This window comes from Erpetoichthys calabaricus, chromosome 3 (genome assembly GCF_900747795.2).
Source record: "Erpetoichthys calabaricus chromosome 3, fErpCal1.3, whole genome shotgun sequence".
Classification (NCBI taxonomy): domain Eukaryota; kingdom Metazoa; phylum Chordata; class Cladistia; order Polypteriformes; family Polypteridae; genus Erpetoichthys; species Erpetoichthys calabaricus.
In genome coordinates this window covers 27,294,309-27,315,929 of record NC_041396.2, presented here as the reverse complement: position 1 = coordinate 27,315,929, position 21,621 = coordinate 27,294,309, and the positions used below count along the sequence as shown (strand labels likewise).

Sequence of the window (21,621 nt, the reverse complement as noted above, 5' to 3'; positions counted from 1 at the left end):
TATTGAGCCTGATCAAAGTTTTAAAATGTGATATAGTGTATGCAAGTGTGAAAATGGTGTGCACTTATGGTGTAAATCAGCCATGGGATGCAGATTGGTTAGCCGCAAAGGACACACAAATCTGGTTCTTCTATTATAAGTGGGGCTGCCCTGACCCCAAAAGTGATTCTAGTAATTTGGTGGAAGGTTTATTAACCCATGGGGAAATTCAGATGCATTCTGTATATTCTGAAGGACAATTAGGTCTTTTGATGTATGCAGCAAGCTGCTGGAAATACTCTATCAGTCTCTAGTAGACAGTGTGTTGTTCAATGCTATGGTCTCCTGAGGAAGAAACCTGAGCTCAAAAGAAGGGCAATGCCTGTACAAACTTATCAGGAAGACCTGCTCCATCACAGGGCTAACCCTGGACATACTGGAAGCTGTTGTGGAAGAGGGAAAGGTGGCAAAGTTGGGTGCTATCATGAAAAATCTCCACCAATAGGTTCTTAATTTGAGTGATTCTAGCCACAGGCTCATTCCACCATGGTGTACTAAGAAGTACCTCTGTACACTTTTCTGCCCGCTGCTATCAGGTCATTCAATGCTTCCTAACAACATCCATCCATCCATTTTCCAACCCGCTGAATCCAAACACAGAGTCACGGGGGTCTGCTGGAGCCAATCCCAGCCAACACAGGGCGCAAGGCAGGGAACAAATCCCGGGCAGGGCGCCAGCCCACCGTAGTTCCTAACAACATCCCAAACCAAATGCTAATACTCATAGTGTGCAAATTGGTAAGGCAACACTTTTCAGTAGACATGCAGTTCACCTTCTCTATGAGTATTCACTGGAGGACTGAAGCTTTCTGATGTTTGCAGTCTATTCTATTTTTCCTTATTTTTTCCCTTTTATTTATTTTATAAACCAGTAACGCGCACTGCATGTTACACTTGATTTGAGCATTCCTAGTTTTCATTCTCTTTCTCTGTACATTTAGCATTCGTTTGCTCAGAGGTTGATGCACTTGCTGCTTCCTGGGCAGCTCTTCTTTTCTCTACCCTAGCGGCCCTTTTCTTCTTCTCTTCTTTCGTCTGCATCTTTTTGCGTTAAAACTGATTAAGTCAGTGTTTGTGTTGCAATTACTTACCATGTTTTCTTTAATTTTTCACTTAAGCTGGCACTTAAGTCTTCAATCTGCCTCAAGAATGATTAGCGAAGGTGGTAGGTAATGAGAACAGCGCCCGTACGCATGCGCCACACGGCCTCCCTGCTGCGAGTCTGCCGAGAGTTGATTCTACAATAAAATAAAAATAAAAAGAGGAATAACCTTGGAGGTCAATCATCAACCCTGGATGCGGATAGTAGAAATCACGTAGTATATGTGTACCAAATTTCAGGACAATAGGTCAAACGGTTTGCGAGCTACAGTTGATTTAAAATCCTGGACAGACGAACGAACAGCCACGGTTACATATTATATATAAAGATTCTTGTTTTTTATTTCCAATATTCTGGCCTCCTTTGTATTACAGATGGTAAGAGAATTGCTATAATTTTGCCCCTCTTTGGGATAGTATAATGTAAAACAAGAGACAAGAAGCAGATAAACAGTTGGGGATTCACCCCATATAATGCAAATAATTCCACAAAAAATGAAATATTAACTCCAGAGTAGCGTCTGGGTCGGTGTCAAAACAGGGACAGACATAGAAGGGAATGTGCTTGGTTTTTATAGCTGTGGGGAGTAAGAGGCAGGTTCGTGAGGGATCAAGCCGGAAACGAGGTCAGGGAATGCAGGACCTGCTGAAGTTTTAGTGGGCTTCTGTTCAGGAGATCTGCAGAAGAAGAAGAAGAAATGTTCGTACACATTGTCAGACCCTGCCCTCATTTTCTGCCCTCAGTTAAGCCCTTAGCCTGCCTCCATAGTGCACATGTGTGACAATGAATAAAGTAAGTATGCAATTTAAAATATGTGGCAGAATGGATCTAAAGAAAGTATGTCAAATGCAGTGGGCAAGGTGACAAAAAAACATTATCAGAAATATTATTTTTCTCCTTCCATTTTTCAACAAACATTGTCCAATACATTGTTTTAGAGAGCCGGAGCCTATCTGAAGAGGCCCTGTCCATTACCCTCCTCAAACACATTGTGTCAGTTAACAGTCATTTCATTTACACCTTAATTTTTTAATGAAGAAGAGTTAAGAAGAGAGGTGTTGTCTGTACTGAGAGTTTCATATAAAACTAGGATGTGAAAGATATAGTAAAAATTGAAGGCTTTCCTGTTGACTTTCAACTTTCAGATCAAATATTGCAAATTCTAATTAATGTTGTTTCTGAATTTCTTGCTTCTTCCTTAACCTTTTTCATGAGAAAGAAAGAATGCATAAAGGTTTTAGAAAGCTCTACCTTGTGAGAGAATGATATCCCATCCACATTTGGTTCCTACTTTGAACCCTGTGTAGATGGGAACTGCTTAACCCCCTGAATTAAATCAAGTAGGTTTAGCATTTCTTAGACTTTAGAAGATAAAAACGATGTCACTTATGGTCAAATAGTTGTTTAAAGGTACAAAACTGCTTCAAGTTTAACTGATCCTTCTGTTTTTGTTGTCCAGGTGATGTCCTCTATGAACTCCTGCAGCATGTCATACTCCAGAGGAGGGCCATGGTGTGCAAGTCACTAATGAACCTGTCAACGCCTCCGAATTGCCCAGTCATGGAGGGTAAGCAGCAGGTCTAATGGTCAAGTCTCCTAACATTTTCTCATATCCACTATAAGCCTCCACCACAAAGGCTGGAAAGACAGTTGAGTGTCTAGTAATATATTTCACTTCCACTCTAATATTTAACAAATCTGGATAATGTAAGAAATAAGAACAATATCTGAAAAGATCAAAACCAGCGTTTCTATACTGTAATGGGTTTCCATGCTAAAAAAGTAAGATTTGGACCCACTTAAGGGATGCAGGATGGAGGAGGAGATTGAAAATCTTAACAAATAACCATTATAATGCAATGCAGGATAGTATTGCCAGTTTCTTTTAAGACCACCACTTGATTCACTGTCACCTAACAATGGTGAATGAAAATGACAAGAAAATGAAATAAAACAAGAGTGGAAAAAACAGATAAGAAAATTCAACTGTTAACTACCCAGGTAATGGAATCAGATCGACTAAACAGTGTCTAACTATGTTTTCTTAATCAAAATTCAAACTTGCAAACAAAAAGACAAAAAATTATTACCTTTTCAGGTTTGAAATTTAATTTTGGACTAAGATTTCTTGTTTTAATTCTTTGTCAGTGTAGGTATTTTTTTGTAGGTACATTGGGTTCTGTTAAAGAGTACAGGTGAATACTGTGCGAATTTGGCACAATTTTAAATCCTGACTTGTAGTCACTAAATGATTTTCTGAATCACCCAGAATTTCATCGATCATTGTCTCATGTGCAATATGAAAGGGTTTGCAATGCCTGATTGCATCTTACAATTGGGCTGTTGTACGACTGGAAGAATTTCAGTCATGTCACAAATTTCAGTGGGCTGTCTTGTATTGTGAGCAGTCTCACAACCTGAATTTCTGATGTCACCATCAAATTTCCCAAAAGTCATTGTGCAATGACTCCATTAGATTGTACATTAAGTATCACAGTTGTCATGCTCATTGTCACCTTTTGATTTCAGAAAACTGACTATCATATGGAAGCTCACACATACATCTAAATGGAAAATGACAAAAGCATCTTAGGAAATGTTTACTAAAAGAACCCAAAATAAACACACACAATGATAAAGAACAACACAGGGCTAAAGCAGGAGTCCTACCGAACAGATAACATGGGTTCAAACAAGAGTGGTCTTTTACTAACATGCTGGAATTCTCTGAGGTATGAGGTAACAACAAAAGGATACAACCAGAATGGTGCATGTGATATTTTTTATCTTGATTTTCAAAAACCACTTGATAAGGTCCTACTTGAGAGGTTGGGCATCAAACTAAAAGAAGTTGGAGTTCAGGGTGTAGCATGTGATTGGGTGCAGAGTTGGATTAAACACAGTACACACAAAGCAGAGGATGATGATGTCAGAAACTCTAACAAAATCAGTTTCCTCAAGGGTTAGTGCTAGGGTCGCTGCTTATCTCTATATATATAAAATCCAAAGTCTGTCTGCTTTTCACAAAAGAACTACAGTGATCCCTCGCTATATCAAGCTTCGCCTTTCACGGCTTCACTCCATCGCGGATTTTATATGTAACCATATTTAAATATATATCGCAGATTTTTTGCTGGTTCGCGGATTTCTGCGGACAATGCGTCTTTTAATTTCTGGTACATGCTTCCTCAGTTGGTTTGCCCAGTTAATTTCATACAAGGGACGCTATTGGCAGATGGCTGAGAAGCTAGATTGCTTACTTTTCTCTATCTCTCTCTTGCGCAGACTTTCTCTGATCCTGACGTATGGGGATTAAGCAGGGGGGCTGTTCGCACACCTAGACGATACGGACGCTCGTCTAAAAATGTTGAAAGATTATCTTCACGTTGCTATCTTTTGTGCAGCTGCTTCCTGAAACGACATGCTGCACGGTGCTTCGCCTACTTAAAAGCTCGAAGGGCACGTATTGATTTTTGACTGAAAACCAAGCTCTGTCTCTCTCTCTCTATCTCTCTCTCTGTCTCTCTCTTTGTCTGCTCCTGACGGAGGGGGTGTGAGCTGCCACCTTCAACAGCTTTGTGCCGCGGTGCTTCGCTTGCTTAAAGGCCAAACAGCCCTATTGATTTGTTTGCTAGAGATTGTTTTCTCTATCTATGTGACATTCTGTGCCCCTGACGCGCACTCCTTTGAAGAGGAAGATATGTTTGCATTCTTTTAATTGTGAGACAGAACTGTCATCTCTGTCTTGTCATGGAGCACAGTTTAAACTTTTGAAAAAGGGACAAATGTTTGTTTGCAGTGTTTGAATAACGTTCCTGTCTCTCTACAACCTCCTGTGTTTCTGCGCAAATCTGTGACCCAAGCATGACAATCTAAAAATAGCCATATAAACATATGGTTTCTACTTCGCGGATTTTCTTATTTCGCGGGTGGCTCTGGAACGCAACCCCCGCAATGGAGGAGGGATTACTGTACTATAATTTTCTTGAATATTGATTTTTTAACTTTTCTCATCGCGCTAAGTATCATAGTTTGCTTGCGGTACCAACTTATTTGTGCGAATCCAAGAGAGATTCAGCGGGCCGAGGGGAGGGAAACGGGGCCCTCCTCACTCACGCGCCAGCCTCAAGGAGTATCTTACCTCCGCTAAGCTGGCAAACAAGAGAAATACTTAACAGATTTAGATCAGGTTTTTTTCTATAATTTGCTTGAATATTCCAGTTGATTTCTCTCATCGCACTAAGAATCATAGTTCATTTGCAGGAGCTATATATTTGCGACAGAGACTGCAGGACAAGGGGATGGGGAAGCATGGCGTCAGGAGTGGGAAGTTGGGCAGGACCCTCCTCACTACCCTATTTCAATACTACGTGGGCGGTGTCACAGGGAAAAGCTAGCTTTTAATATATATATATATATATATATATATATATATATATATATATATATATATAAATGATTTGGATAGGAATATAAGTAAAAAGCTGGTTACGTCTGCAGGTGACACCAAGCTAGGTGCAGTGGCTGATAAGCTGGAATCTAATTGAATCATTACAGAGGGACTTGGATACAGGGACTTGGATACAGGCTTAGATAGATTTGTGGCAGATGTTAGTAAATGTAAACTATCTATATATATAATTCACTAAGTCCATGGCAAGCAAGACGCACTCCAGAGTTCCATCTTTTCATTCACCTACAGTCGTATCCTCAAAACCAACCCCATTTGGACAACTTTGTCTTTCAGGAAGTGTTCACCCATCAATACATAATTATGCGGCGTATGCTACGCCGCGGGTTGGCTAGTTACACATAAGAAATCAAAATATTGGGTCTGAAAATCAAAAGCACACCTCATAAGAAGGATTTAGAAGTCATGGTGAACTCAACACTGCAACTAAAACTACACAACTACACAACATCAAATTCCAGACAGTGTTCAGAAGCCATTAAGAAGGCTAACAGAATGTCAGGTTATATAGCGCCTTGACGTGTGGAGTACAAGTCACAGGAGGTTCTGCTCAACCTTTTTCACACACTGGTGAGACCTCATCTGGAGTACTGGGTGCAGTTTTGGCCCCCAGGCTACACAAAGGACATAGCAGCATTAGAAAAAGTCCAAAGACGAACAGCAAGGCTAATCCCAGGGCAACAGGGGATAAATTATGAGGTGAACCTTTTCAGTTTAAGCAAAAGAAGATTAAGAGAAGACATGATTGAAGTGTTGAACATTATGAGGTGAATTAGTCCAGTGGATCGAGACTGTTATTTTAAAATGAGTTCATCAAGACACAGGGATACAGCTTTAAACTTGTTAAGCGTAAATTGTCCAAGAATGTTACAAAGTTATTTTGTTACTCTAGTTAGGACACTTTTTATTTAAGATGAATTTACTGTATTTTGCAAGCAGATATTTTTCTAAAAGGTAATCTCATATAAATATAATTACCCCATTATCCAGTACTGCAAGTGGATGGCTATATACTGGAAAATAATTTTATATATTGGCTGAATGGACTTTTCCTTTGCTGTTGCAAGTGTTCCTTACTGTCTTTTTTATGCAACAGTGTAGCTGCTGATGCCTGATAATCTCAGAATCCTGGTTTCAAATTTTATCTTGGTCATTGTCCTGTACTTTTTTCACATGTTCCCTTGGTCTTAATGGGTTTTCTTCTTGTTCTCAAATTCATCCTCATACTCTAAAGACAAGTGTTGTATTCTAATTGAAAAATGTGCCCAGTATGTCTGAGTGTACCCTGCAGTGGACTGGCACTCTGTCTAGGATCAGTTCTTGCCTTGCTGGTATAAACTCCAGACACCCTGTACCCTAAATTTGTATTAGGTACGGCCCAGTAATGGAAATGAAGAATCCTAATCCAACAATCTTGTAGTTCATGCACCCTATAGGTGATTTCATAATAATATAATAAATCCTCAAATCCATCCAACAGTTTTCAGACCTGCTTAGACCATTTCAGAGTCATTGGAGCTGAAGGCTATTCTGGCAATAATGGGAACACAAGTAAAACATTATTACCTTATACGTGGTGTTACCAGTTGCAGGTGTGAATCTCAAAATCCAATATTATAAATTCATGATTACATTAAAAATTCTCATTTGGTCATATGATAGATTTTGGCAAAGTACCACACGCACAAAACTATGTTTTGAGGAAAAGAAACAGACCATGTATCATTTAAAGAGGAACTGAAACTGTATGCCTCCAGTTGGTTAGGCTCATAGAATAGAAAGGAAATTATAAACTTTTAGTTTGTTAAATAAGGTATATTTAATTTCAATTGAAACAACTCCTATTGTTCTTCTTCTTTAACTGCTTTCTATTGGACAACTATGTATGTACAGTTTGTGTTGATTATTTATTAGACTTTCTGAAAACTATAAAAGGTATTAATGTATATAAAATGAAGTCAATTCATTTGATTTCTGTGTCTTATACATATTTGTTTCTTATAAATGAGTATATATGTGAGTAGTATTCCTGTTGTACTGACTTCTGAAGCTTTGGATTGCCTATTTTTTTCTCCCTGACATCTTTGCTTTTTTCTTTTTCTGAATATGTTGGTTTTCTTACATCATCTAAACTTATTTCAACCAAACCACACAGCCTGTCATCCACTTTCATTTTGGGTGACTTTAATACCAGAGTGACCAGACGTTCCTGGGGCAGTACTATATATCAGCACCAATGTACAGTAGATGTTCCTACTTATTCTATTTTAAAAAATACTTTTCAGTTCTGTAATTTAGCTGTAACTCATTATTTTCCTTCCAATAGACTTTATTTTGGAGCATATTGGTTCTTGTTAGCCATGCACAACATTTAATCGCCAATCACTTCAATTTTCTTTAAAATAGACACCAGATTTGGCCAATAGGATGACTTTCAAGATTCTTGCCTATAGGCGCTCTTGCATGCAGACTGTCTGGAACAGTCCAGGTTGGCTCCAGCTTCTATAACATCCTTGAACCCAGAACCATCGATAATATTACTGGGATGAGCCGGGCAGATGAGGCAACAAACAAGCAGGAGGGAGATGCAAATGTGCAAAAATGCTTTTATTCTTCAACAATCAAACACACCAAGTGCAAAAAGTCTTCCTCCATAATGAATCATTAAAACCATAAATAATTTGTAATTAAAAACATCTGCTGAACTGGAAGTTATAAAATCCATAATAAATAATCTATACATATAACTGACTTAAAATCAATGGCAGGAGCGCAATACAAGCAGCTGTGCTTCTTTCTTCTCCATGTCTCTGCTGCTCACCTGTCAGGTTCTACTCAGCCCAAAGAGACAAGTGCAGTCAATATTCACATTGGCTTACACCCCCAGCTTCCTCATTCTTTCACCATTGGGGTGCCCCAAGCCTGACTTGTGTCCTTCACCACCATCACTCGGCGTCTGTAGGAACCAACAAGTCCAGTTCCATCACTGCACAGCCTTCAGGTGGGAGCCCACTCAGAGCGGTTGGTTGCTCCTGCTCCTGGAATGTTCAACCAGAGTAACACTGCCTTTGTGTGTGCCAGCTACACGCTCCTCACAGGGCATTAATCCCAACCACTTGCCTTCTTACTGCCACACCATGTCAACCACGCTACTTGCCTCTTCCTTCTCCTTCAATTTAATCTCTATGCTTTCTTTCCCACAATCCTTCCCTGTTTGACTTGCTCAGGATCCTTTTCTATCCACCTGTGGGTGCAGTGCCCTAATTTGCAATCAATGAAGTGCCTATGTGGAGCACCTGGCCAATGAAACAATTAGCCTAACTCCACACACAACACCCCATGGCAGTCCAGCTCCTCAATTGAGCCCAAGTCGCACTGTTTTAAATTAAAACTCCCAATGCCATGGATCTTTCTCATGACACTGTCTAGTAAAGACTATACCATATGAGAGGTGGCAGAACAGTTTTGAAGCTAGAATCACTCATTCAAGAGGCATGGTACGCCAGAAAAACTGTGACCTCCCTGTTTGCTCCTACAAAGTACAGAAGCCAAGTCCCTGGCCTATGGATGAGTGTATAGATGCTTGTTTCATCTTGCCAGGCCCAATGAGAGCTAGAATTAGGCACCTCCTTATGCCATCTTGCTCCATTGAACAAAAAAAAAATAGCAACACCACAAGTAAAACAGAGAAGCGTTAAAATGAAAGATCAAACCAAAACCAAAGCCACAATGGCGCAATAGGCCAATGGTCTGACAACTTGGTATTTCCTTCCACATCTGCAGAAGTCTTGATGGCTTACCTTGTGCCAGCCTCTAGCAAACTCACTGACAATGGTGTGCTCCATGGAGCATATGAACATCTACACCAGTCATCAGATGAGATTTTCTAAACCCTGAAATAGCAAATATTTATAGAGAATAATAGTAGAACCCACGGAACAAAAGAAAGGAAAAAATCCAGACAACACATACAATGTCAAGAAAGCTTGCTTAAATAATACATGCATCCTGAAGAAGCAACTGCAATCATGTTTGAAGTATAAAATAAAAGTCCTCACACATCACCAATCAGCCTACTCGCTCCAGCTAAGAAAGATCTTTCTTTTTAAATCTGTCTTTTTATATTATAATATAGTTATCAATAATATTTTCAAATGATTATTATTTTGTGTTTGTGGTTGTTGGTTGTGTGCATAACACATTACCTACACTGCATTAATAATGTTGCTTATGTAAAGGGTAGAGTGTCTACTGAAGAAACTAGCAAGTGCCAAGTTAAGAATCAAAAACTGTCAAAGTGCATCCCCTTTCTAACAAGGGTGTTTTGCACTAATTAGAAATCCTATTTAGGAGTCAGTCATCAGCTGAACATTTAAACATCCCATCATCTGGTCCGCTGACTTGTTTCACGGTAATCCCCATTACTCGTTTTCCTGGCAAATGCCAAAAATACCTCATTCTGTTCTTAGCTTCCTGTTTCTGTGGGTGCTTGCTTCCTGACATCTGGGGAATAACATGCAAACCAGTAATGGGCCTGTGCTGGCCTGCTGAGTTTATGCATGACTTTGACTTTCTTGTCAGCAGTGTGGTTCATGTTACACCCACTCTCTTGGCTTATTAGTGTAACTTTGTTCTCAATGTTATAAAACAAAATGAAAAAAAAGAGAATGAATCCTTCTGTTTTATTGCTTACAGAAGGCCTAGTGAGAGATCTGGACAGTGCTTCTGAAAATGGTAGTTAGATATCCCACAGAAATGATCCCTGAGGGACGTTGTTTTTCGTATCAACTAATTCAACTAGACGTATGGAGTGCTGCAATTCAAACGTCTCTGAGTTAAGCAGGTCAGTAGTTGTGATGTTCTAGCTTGTCCAGCGTTCAGTTGTTATGATAGTTCTCAATGCCAAGACGTGGTAACATCTTTTCATAACTTTAAGTTAACTCTGTTTTGGTTCAACAAGCTGTTCAGTGTTTAACCCCCTTATACTGAAATCACGGGGAACAAATGACTTTGTCAGAGCTTTACCTGGTGCAGTTCAATATACGAGGGGAATTCAAAAAGTAAAGGGATTTTTTTAATTTCTCTTTTCAGAGTTTGGTAACACTGCTCGTATCCAGCGCTGAATGAGTGTAGTCGCCAACATTTCTATACAACGTGTAACTCTTATTTCCGCGTTATTCGTTGGAGTGTAGCAGACCATTAAACATGACAGTTCCATTGTCGATCTGCACCAAGGAGGAAATGAGGGCAGTGATTCGCTTTTTGTTTGCGGAAGGTGTTAAACCTGCGGACATCATTCATCGAATGCAAGCACAGTATGGTAACAACTGTTTATCGCGAAGCAAAATCTACGAATGGAGAATGGATACAGTCCAGACCTGGCTCCAAGCGATTTTCATATGTTTGGACCATTAAAGGAAGCGCTAAGGGGAAGAAGATTTGCAAGTGATGAAGAAGTCATTGATGCGGTGCAAAATTGGTTGCAGATGCAACCGAAAACTTTTTTTCCGACGGAATCAAAAAACTTTTGAAATGTTGGGAAAAGTGCATTGAAGTCCAGGGAGGTTATGTAGAAAAATAAGGTATGTTTCACATTTCTATCGTTAGAATAAATGCCCCTTTTCTCAAATGTCCCTTTACTTTTTGACTTCCCCTCGTATATTTTCCTCAGACTGAAAGAGCATAGTAATGAAAACAAAGAGCAGGAATGTATACTCAGAAAGCAAGCAATGTAATATAATTCACTGGTCTACAAAAAAATATTTTTTGTTTGCTACTGGGAACTTCAGAGCAGCTCTTTATTAAGTTTATACACTGATTTCATATATGAAATCAGAATTAAGCTAGCACGTCAGGTTTTTGAAATACACATCATTGACATTTTAACACTTTTGAATATCAATATATCAACACGATATCTGGACTTTGGACTCTGTCCCACCAAAATTGTTTTGATGTGTTTATTCTGAAAACAAACCAGAAGATGATACCAGAGACACGTTAAGTTATTTATGTCAATTTACCTCAATATAAAAGTGAGGTCAGCCTGCCCAAAAATGTTGGAGGCGCTCACTTTTGTGTTTGTACTACACATCCGTCTCTCTTTGCAAGAACCAACAGTAGTCACTCATCATGCTCGGAGTGAATTTTCCCCTTTATGTCTTGATATAATCTTTCCCCATACTCATCGCTGTCATCGCCTAGATCTGGTGGAAAAAAGTCGAGATGAGAATGTAAAAAATTTGTCTTCAGTGACATTCTGGCTTCCGTTAAGCTAATATACTTTCAGCATATTCTCCATCATAATTCTCTGCTCTGTGACTGTCAAGAAAATTCTGGACAACCTGTACGAATGAGGGTGCTAATTCAGTGGGCTTCAGTTTCCTTTTGAACTCATCGTCAAGCATCAGTTCATGGATTTCAGGGCCAACAGAAACACCTTCCTTAATTTTGGCTTCACTTTTCTCGAGACCATACTTATTTCTTAAACGCTGAAACGCATCGCCTTTACTGTCCAGTCACCCTAGTTGTCCAGGACCTGGAACATCATAACTAAAAAATGGGACGTGCTGGACAAAAACGGTTTTCAGATTTGGAGTCAGCAAGTGAAATTTGTTAAAGTACAAGTGAAAGAATCCCAGTAGCAAAATGCTTGTTGACCAGTGTTATAAGAAGTAAAATATATTCAGTACAGTATTTAGTTCATAGGGAAGCATTACAAAAAAAAAGAATGTTTTGTATATGGTGTTTATTGATTAATGGGGAAGGCTTATGATAAAGCATCATGTCAAGAGGTCTGAAGGTGCATAAGAGGGAAAGGAGGACTAGAGAAGGTTGTTAGGATTGTCCAGGATATGTCTGACGATCTGCGCCACCACCACCTGATCAAAGCACCGTGCAATCCCTAAATTGATGGATTGAAGACCATCGGTCCACATGACCATCATTGCCTAATTCTTCCACGTGAAGCCTGAAAACCATGAGGACTGATTTAGATCATTTATGTTAGGTAGAATGCCTAGTGGGGACTTGGCAGTCTCATGGCCATGGAACCCCTACAGATTTTGTTTTTTTCTCCAGCCCTCTGGGTTTTTTTTTTTGTTTTTTTCTGTCCTCCCTGGCCATTGGACCTTACTTTATTTTTGGTTAATTAGTATTGCCTAACTTTTATATTTTTTCTTTTTTCTTTCTTCATCTTTTAAAGCACTTTTAGCAACATAATTTGCATGAAAACATGTTATAGAAACAAATGTTGTTGTTGTCTGAGGGAGTGAGGACTTGGGTTAAAAGCAGTGTTGGGGTAACAGACAAGATCCCATTAGGTCTGTACCAGGGATCTTCTTGAAGTCCTTTCCTCTTTAACCTGGTTATGGGTGTGATGAATTATGGGATAATAGACCAGAGATCCTGGTGCAGGCTTCTTGCTGATAACATTGTGTTGTGTAGCACCAGAAAAGAGGAAGTGTAGAAGAAGTTGGGGGAATGGAGAAGGGCTTTAGAAAATAGTGGATTGAAGATAAATAGGAAGAACACATAATATATGACGGTTAATGATGATCAAGATTCAGAAGTTAACCTGCAGGGAGAGCTATTGAAAAAAGTGGATAAATTAAAATACCTTTGATCAGTGGTAGCCCATGATGGAAAACTAGATGCAGAGGTAACCCCAGAGTGCAGTGTGGATGGAACAATTGGAATACAGTATCAGGAGCATTGTTTGATCAAACAAATAAGGCGAAGGATAAAGGTGAGGTTTTTAAGACAATAGTAAGACCAGCAATGATGAATGGAGCTGAGACATGGTCAGTTAAAGGAGTGCAGGAGAATAAGTTAGATGTGGCAGAAATGAGAATGCTGAGATGGATATGTGGAGTTCCAAAATAGGACAGAATAAGAAATGAGAAAATAAGAGATACAACAAAGTGGAAGACATATCTAAGAAAGTATAAGAAAGTAGGTTGAAGTGGTATGGACATGTAATGAGGAGAAACAATGAATATGTGGACACAACAGTGGTGGAGTTGGAAGTACAAGGGAAGAGAAAGCGAGGGAGGGCAAAGCAGAGGTGGATGATAAAGTAAAAGAAGATAGGAAGGAAAAGGGCTTGACTGATGAGGAGATGCAGGTCCAAGATGTTTGGAGAAGTTTGATCAAGCACATCAGTCCCACATAGAAATGGGAAGAGATGAAGAGGAACAAGAAGAAGAAGAAGTATATTTTATATAGCAGAATATTTAAGTAAATTATTCATATCATTGCAAAACTTACTGAATGCACAGACCGCAGTGAATAATTTGAATACTGCTGCTTACAGACTGCTAGATAGCATTGTGGTAAGATGACTGTAGGATTTGGTGACACATTCATTTTCCACACGTGTCTCCAAGTTGTCCCTTGAGATAAACCCATGATGCTGTTTCAATTGCCTCTATCTGTGGAGTGAAAAACAGTTTAACCACTAAATTTGCTTCAAACAGACCCTTAATTGGTCTAGTAAGGCAGTCACATCTTAATTGTTTAGTGCTATATTTGTCCCTCTGCTCCCAGTATAAAATAAAAGTTAATTTTCTAAATTCACTTAATTCAGTTCACAGCCTACTCCACATCAATCTGTCATTGGGATTCCTGCATTCACTCATACAGGGTCAACCCATAACATTGGGACCAGGACTGGAACAAGTTCTGGGTGGGCGACAAAAGCAACATGCTGGCCCATTGAACTTGTGAATGGTGCTCATGTCTTTTTAGGCTCTTTTTATGTCCTGATCCCCTCTTGATCCTCACAGGTATGCTTTAATGATCAGTGTTGGGTCCACTTCTCTTGTCTCTCTATATTCACTCCTTAGCCATTATTATTTCTGTTATTTCTTCTTGTGGTTTCTAGTAGCACCTCCATGCTAATGATGTAGAGATCTCATACCTCTTATTTCCCTGTTACAACTCATAGGCCTCTCGGACATCTCATTAAGGATAAATGCTTATCACTTGAAGCTTTCAAAGTCAGATATGCTGTACTTGTCCTCTTTTCTCCTTTTTTAGATTTCTCTCTAAGTATTGCTTTTGAAGATGTCACTCTTTTACCAGCAGTTATAGTCAGGAATCTTGGTGTAACTCAAGACTCCTTACTTTCCTGCATTGAACGTATTTCTTCAATGGCCCAATCATGTTTCTTTCTTCATAATATTCAGAATATTCGACCATTGCTCACTAACTTACTACGTAACCCTTTGCTCAGGCACTGGTTCTCTTTCGGCTGGACTATTGCAGCTTTCTCCCGGTGGGGTTTTCTTCAACTGCTATCACACCTCTGTAGCTCATTCAGGATGCAGCTATTCGACCGGTGTTCTCTGTTTCTCATTTTACTCCTACTGCATCTCTACTTTGGTCTTGATTTACGGTTCTCTGAATGGTTGTACTTATCAAAATCTGCAGTCTTTGGTCTCTATATGCCCCTTCAAAATTCTTCCATTCTGCCTCATCTTGTCCCCAGACCATCCCTTCTCTTGCACATGTGCCAAGACTGAACAATGCTTGACTATTTTTGCTCCAAAGCTATAGAATGATCTCCATTTGTCTAATAAAACTACACCTAATTTACTTATGTTTAGGTGTTTTTTGAAAACACATCGTTTCATTAAATACTTTGGAACTACTTAGTTTCCCTTCAACAGGATAGACCGCTGTTGTACTGACAAAGAGTTTAGGATACTGATGTTTGTGTCTTAGTCTAGCTGCAGGCTTAATTAAGTAGTTGTACTACTCCCTTGTATCTTGTTCTGTTTTCCTATTGATGCTTGCACCTTCTGATCATTCTTTCATGTATTGTAATTTGCTTTATAAGTCAACTTGGATCAATAAATCATCATCATCATCATCGTCGTCAGTAAGTGTACTTCTTAATCTAATCATATACCACCTTTATCTCCATGACCTCAAGTCACCTTCAGACCATATGAGTTACTGCCACCACACCAGTCTATTCTGTTTTTTACATCCATTCCTTTGTATTAGTGAACATGCACACATCCACCTCACCATTTTCACCTATAACCTTTGTAACTTTGCGTCATGTTCTGTCTTTAATTGCCACATTTCACTCCCACAATCATGGGATAGGTAACAGAACATCTTTCTTGGACATTTCACCCATGCTATTACTAACGTGCTTACACCTTCATCTATAGTCATCATGTCATGTAAATAGCAGAACTTCATTATTTTCCTCAGTACAACCCCATTTCTAATATTTGCATGTAGATTTCCTTACATCACGGTCCGACGCCACCTCATACACTCAATTGCTATTTTGAATGAATATTTATCTTTGCTTAATAGTTATATCATTGTACTTTTGATATGTTAAACTGGATGAAAACCTCTGAAAATTAATACATGTTAATCTAAGTCAGTTGCTTAAAGGCAGATAAGGGGAAAAATAATCATGGTGACATAGAATGAAATAGAGTGCATATAAGTGACTAAACATGAAATGATATATACTATTGAATTCTGTAATTTTGTGTTTTATACATTTTTTTACAATTAAATTTGTCTTTTCATCATGTATTTTTGGTAGTTACCTCATCATGCACTAAGAACATGGCACCATATGTAGCCCGTTTCTAGGCCATGGGCACTTTAATCAATCAAGTGACATTTATGTTAGGTTAGTTGAAGACTCTAAACTGGTCTGTTGTTTGCCTTGTAGTTCTGGTTGCTTTTCTTTTGTATCTAACAGGAGTGTTAGCTTCACAAACGAACCAGATTTAATATTGGAAAGGACATTGTGCATACAGTGCTGCCTCAAAAACATCATGATGTCTAAACAGCCCACAACAAAAACACAAATAATAATTTTGTACTTTTGGTTCTCAAGAAAAATTAGTGAGAGCATTTAGAGCATTTTGAAAAGCTAACTGAGAGAAAAGACATTGTCAAAAGCCAAAAAGATTTCAAGATCACCTGCACTATAACCTATACCAAATTGTGAGACAATCAACAAAATCAAAAAATGCAAGCTTGAGTAGAAATCAGAAAATCTTTCAGAAAATGGATTTGTAAAACACAAGAATGATAAGCAAAAGAGGGTTTTGGAATCCGTCATTTCAGACACAAAACTGAAGTTTCTGAGCAACTTTAAACCCCACAGGATGTTCAGCTGTCATGACATTCAAAAGGCATGCCACTAGAAACACAAGTGTGGCCCTAAATACAAGAACACACGATAGTGTACAAAAATTGTAATCCACTGCTTTAAAACCCCCAATCGTAGAGTCTAAACCCTCAAAACAGGCAAGGGGAAAGCAGAATAAATATAAATAAGTGGCCCAATTAAACAAACTTAGTTTGTATTAAAGTACCATTCAGACACGATCAGGCTCTGTCAGGAGACCCACAATAAAAGTTTGCAGAGATTATCTCAGCCGTTGACTGGGGTGCCCTCGGTGCTGCAGCTGTTATCTTCTCCAGATGCTGTTTGAGGGTGCAGAAGTTTGTAGGGCACAAGGTTAATGAGGGTAAAATTTCTAAAATCCTATAGTTTAGCTGGTCAGCATGTGTCATGCTCTAGCATATCTGGGGTCTCAAATGCCAGGGTATGGTAACACTTCATATTGTCCATTGTCCAACCCGCTATATCCTAACACAGGGTCACGGGGGTCTGCTGAAGCCAATCCCAGACAACACAGGGCGCAATGGCAGGAACAAACCCCGGGCAGGGCGCCAGTCCACCGCAGGGCACACACACACACACACCCACACACCAAGCACACACTAGGAACAATTTAGTATTGCCAATGCACCTAATATTGTGTTAGATAATAACGTTTTAGTACAATGAGCCAGTCAGTGTCTAACTCAGAGCTTTACCACTCTCTTTTCTAGAAATCTCAGGAAACAAAGAAGCTTCTGTGTGCTTCTCCTGTCACAGCCCTTCCAGACTTAATTAACACAATAAGGAACACAAAAGCAAGAATGCAAAATAAACAGGACGTTTAGCACTATATCATAGTGATAAGTGTAATATGTTTAATACATCTAATAAATGTAGCTAATACAGTGTTTCCCAACCTTTTTTGAGCCGCGGCACATATTTTACTTTAGAAAAATCCCACAGCGCACTACCAAACAAAAATGTCACAAAAAGTATATGTAATGAAATATAATGATCTTCTAGTTTCAGTTTACTCACAATTTAAAAGTTTAGTCGAACACAATGCTGATTTACACAAAGGAATTGAAGAAAGACACACACGAAGATCTTCTTTAACAGCTCTGAGTTTTTATAGCAGTCATGCTTGAAAAGCCAAGCTTGCATAAGTAGGTTGTGGAAAATGGGAGCAGGGCTGAAATAGCTCTGCTTGCCAGAATGGGGAACTCCTTGGCAGCAGTCAGCCAAAAACTGTCCGAAAGGTAGATCAGCAAAGCTCAGCTTTAAACTACGATTTTCTCTCAGTACAGTTATTTTCTCCTGTAAAGTCATGTCCTTTCCAACTGCGGTTGAGCTAAATGGGTTCCTAACCCTGTCAAGGCAATCACTGAAAACTGAAGGTAAATAAAATGGCAACTTCTGTTCAAGAGTTTTCAAATGCTTGCCTATTGTCTCACACAGTGCAGCAATGTTGATACCTTGCCATTTCTGGGTGTGTGGGAACATGTCAAGGTTGGCACTTTCCACATGTTGTTGTCAGAGCTGCACCGTTGAACGAAATCCATTTATTTTATCTGCACTTGTGAGCAGGTTTTCGTTTTCGGCCTTGCATCCGTGTGTTCAGGTCATTTAAATGTTGAAATATATCTGCCAGATATGCCAGTCTTGCACACCACTCATCACTTGAAAGCAACTTAGCGTCATCACACCTCTCATTTGTCAAAAACACTTTTAGTTCCTCCCACAGCTCATACACACCGGTTAAAGCTTTGCCAATGGACAAACACCAGACCTCCGTATGCAGCAATAGCACTTTATGCTCCACACCCATTTCCTCACACAATGATGCAAACATGCAACTTTTTACAGGTCTTGTCTTCACAAAGTTTATAATGCGCACAACATCATCCAATACAGGAGCTGGGTCTGCTGGTAATGTCTTGGCAATGAGTGCCTCACAGTGCAGAAAACAATGTGTTCCAGTAACATCTGGTTGTTGCTTTTTCACTCTGCTTACAAATCCTTTGGTGCGCCCAAACATGGCGGCAGCTCCATCAGTGCAAACACTTATGCAGTTTTCCCACTTAAGTCCTCCTTGTTCAAGGTACTTTGATACAACTCGAAAAATTTCCTCTCCTGTTGTTCTTTCTGGCAATTCCTTGCAAAACAGGAAGTTTTCTCTGATGGTGACTCCGTCTACAAAGCGCACATTTGCCAAAAGTCGTGCATGTCCACTGATATCCGTAGATTCATCGAGTTGCAATGCAAATTTTCAAATGACGTGCAACTTTTCCAAAAAGATCCTTTCAATGTCTGCAGACATGTCATCAATACGTCTGGCAATTGTATTATTTGAGAGAGGGACTTGGGCTATTTCGTTAAGAGCGCCTGGGCTGAGCATCTCATTTACAATGATTTTGCAGACAGGTAGTATTAATGTCTCTGCCACCGTGTGTCGCTGTTTTGATTTGGCGATGAGTTCAGCAACTTGGTAGCTAGCTTTGAGAGCTCTCTCGTTCATCTTTGTGGTTTTCCTCACTAAAGCTGCCTGTTTCTTAGGCTGTTCACGAAGTTGAATAAAATAGTCTGTGTTCTTGTTTTGAAGTGACGGGTGTTTTGTTTGGAGATGGAGTTTAAGTTTGCTAGGAACCATGGCACTGTTGGACAGCTTTTCCCCACATACCAAGCATAACGGAATCGGCTCGGTTGGTTCCCTGGTAAAAGTAAATCCAAAGGAAAGATAACTTTCATTGTATTGTCTTTCTTCTGACCATTACTCATACTAGGGCCTTCATCTGGGTCACAATTTTCTCCAGAACCCAGTTCGGATTGTGTACTTTTTCTTTTCAGATATTTATCCATCGCTATCACTGCTGTCACAGCTGAAGCATCACTAATTCTTTTGTTTGAATGGCAACATGTAGATACACAGATTAATTAGCCATCTGCTGCCACCTAGCGGAAGAGTATTTAATTGTTCGGCCTGTCACTGTTGCATTGACGAATGAAGACAAATTTTTTGCAGTAAAAAATAATAATTTTCAGACCAATTAAGTGAAATTGGATAATTTTCCACGGTACACCTGATGATCTCTCACGGCACACTAATGTGCCACCGCACAGTGGTTGGGAATCACTGAGCTAATATATTATATATATATATATATATATATATATAATATATTTATTGTGGCACCCGGATGGGGCTCATGCCCAGCCGGGACGCCCAGGAAGACAGGAGGATGGCTCATTCCTCCTCCAGACCACGAGGGGGCGTCCGCCCTGGTTGTATTGGGGGCCACGGGTACAGAGCTTGGAAGCCCAACCCTGTAGGGGCCCGTGGTCACCGCCAGGGGGCGTCCCCCTGCCTGAAGGACCCTGAACCCCAGTACTAACGCCACACCAGGAAGTGTTTGGGGGAAGAAGAGAGGGAACACCCGGAGTGCTTCCGGGAGGACAGCCGGCGTTTCCGCCACACTGGGGCGTATCCGCGGGATTGCCGGTGCACACCTGGAACACATCCGGATACGGAAAGATAGGAGCCACCTCCCTTCATTTGATGCTGGAGTCGGGTGGAAGCAGGACAAGGTTATAGAAAGAGAGAAGGAGGCGGTCCGAAGAGGCAGAGTGGTTGGCCTGGACTTTGGGGAAGATTGGGGTTTGTGGCATCGTAAGTGTAAATAAACGTGTGTTGAGTGACATGAGTGTGTCTACCTGTTTGTGTCCGAGCCAGTCTCCACTATATATATTATTAATTTTATTGTAATCATTCACACAAGTCGATAAATTTTTACAAAAAAAATTGAAAAACAAGTCGACCCCCACCCCTGAGAGAGAGAGCACGGCCAACGGGGTAAAACTTAAGGCTTGTAAACACACCTAAATTGATGAGTTTAATAGGCCAGTAGAGATGAATGGAGAGGAAAAAGAAAAGCGAAGATAATTACTTCCTCGGTGCTTTAAGAGCTTATTCTAAAATTTTATTGATTATATCCTGCCAGGTTTTAAAAAAATTCTGTACAGATCCTCTAACTGAATATTTGATTCTTTCCAATTTCAAATAGTATAAAACATTGGTTTCCCACTGACTTAAAAGAAGAGAATTAGGATTCTTCCAATTTAGCAAAATAAGTCTGCGTGCCAAAAGTGTAGTGAATGCAATCACAGTTTGTTTGTCCTTCTCCAATTTAAGCCCATCTGGAAGAACACCGAACACAGCTGTTAATGGGTTAGGAGGGATTGTGACATCTAGGCTGTCTGAGAGGCGCTTAAAAATTTTGGTCCAAAATGATGTTAATTTGGAGCATGCCCAAAACATGTGACCCAGTGAGGCTGGGATTTAGTTGCAGCGTTCGCAGGTTGGATCTTGCCCTGGAAACATTTTGGACAGTTTTAGGTGAGACAGATGTGCTCGATATATAATTTTAAGTTGAATAATTGCATGCTTTGCGCATATGAAGCTCAAGTGAATTCTTTATAAATTAGTTGTTCAGTTTCTTTAGTTGTCAAGAGGTTGAGTTCTGAATGCAGAGCCTGCCTTTTCCTATGTAGAGCCTCGCTTGGAAGCTTTTCATGTTCTTCATCTGTTCTAGTAATTTTACGTTTTAGTTCTGATACTTTCTTGGTTTCTAATTTATTCCTGTGGGAAAGATATGAAGTAATCTGTCCTCTTAAGAAAGCCTTTAGAGTTTCCCAGAGTATTCCTGCAGAAACCTCTGAGGATGTATTTGTCTCTAGGAAGAAACTGATTTGTTTGGATATAAATTCTGTACAGTTCTCGTCTGCTAATAGAAGAGGGTTAAGACGCCATCTTAATATATTTTTATTGACATGCTGTATATCGAGGTCTGCAAAGTCGGT

At 39.7% G+C, this 21,621-nt stretch overlaps 1 protein-coding gene across 3 annotated transcripts in view; it reads left to right on the top strand.

Annotated features, from left to right (window-relative positions):
- Positions 1–21,621, top strand: part of etv7 (ETS variant transcription factor 7) — a 126,996-nt gene that overhangs the window by 68,625 nt on the left and 36,750 nt on the right. For all 3 annotated transcript variants that reach the window (XM_028796506.2, XM_028796508.2, XM_028796505.2), the window contains exon 4: positions 2,601–2,708. In XM_028796506.2, coding sequence (XP_028652339.1) covers positions 2,601–2,708 — 108 coding nt within the window. The remainder of the gene's footprint in view (positions 1–2,600; positions 2,709–21,621) is intronic.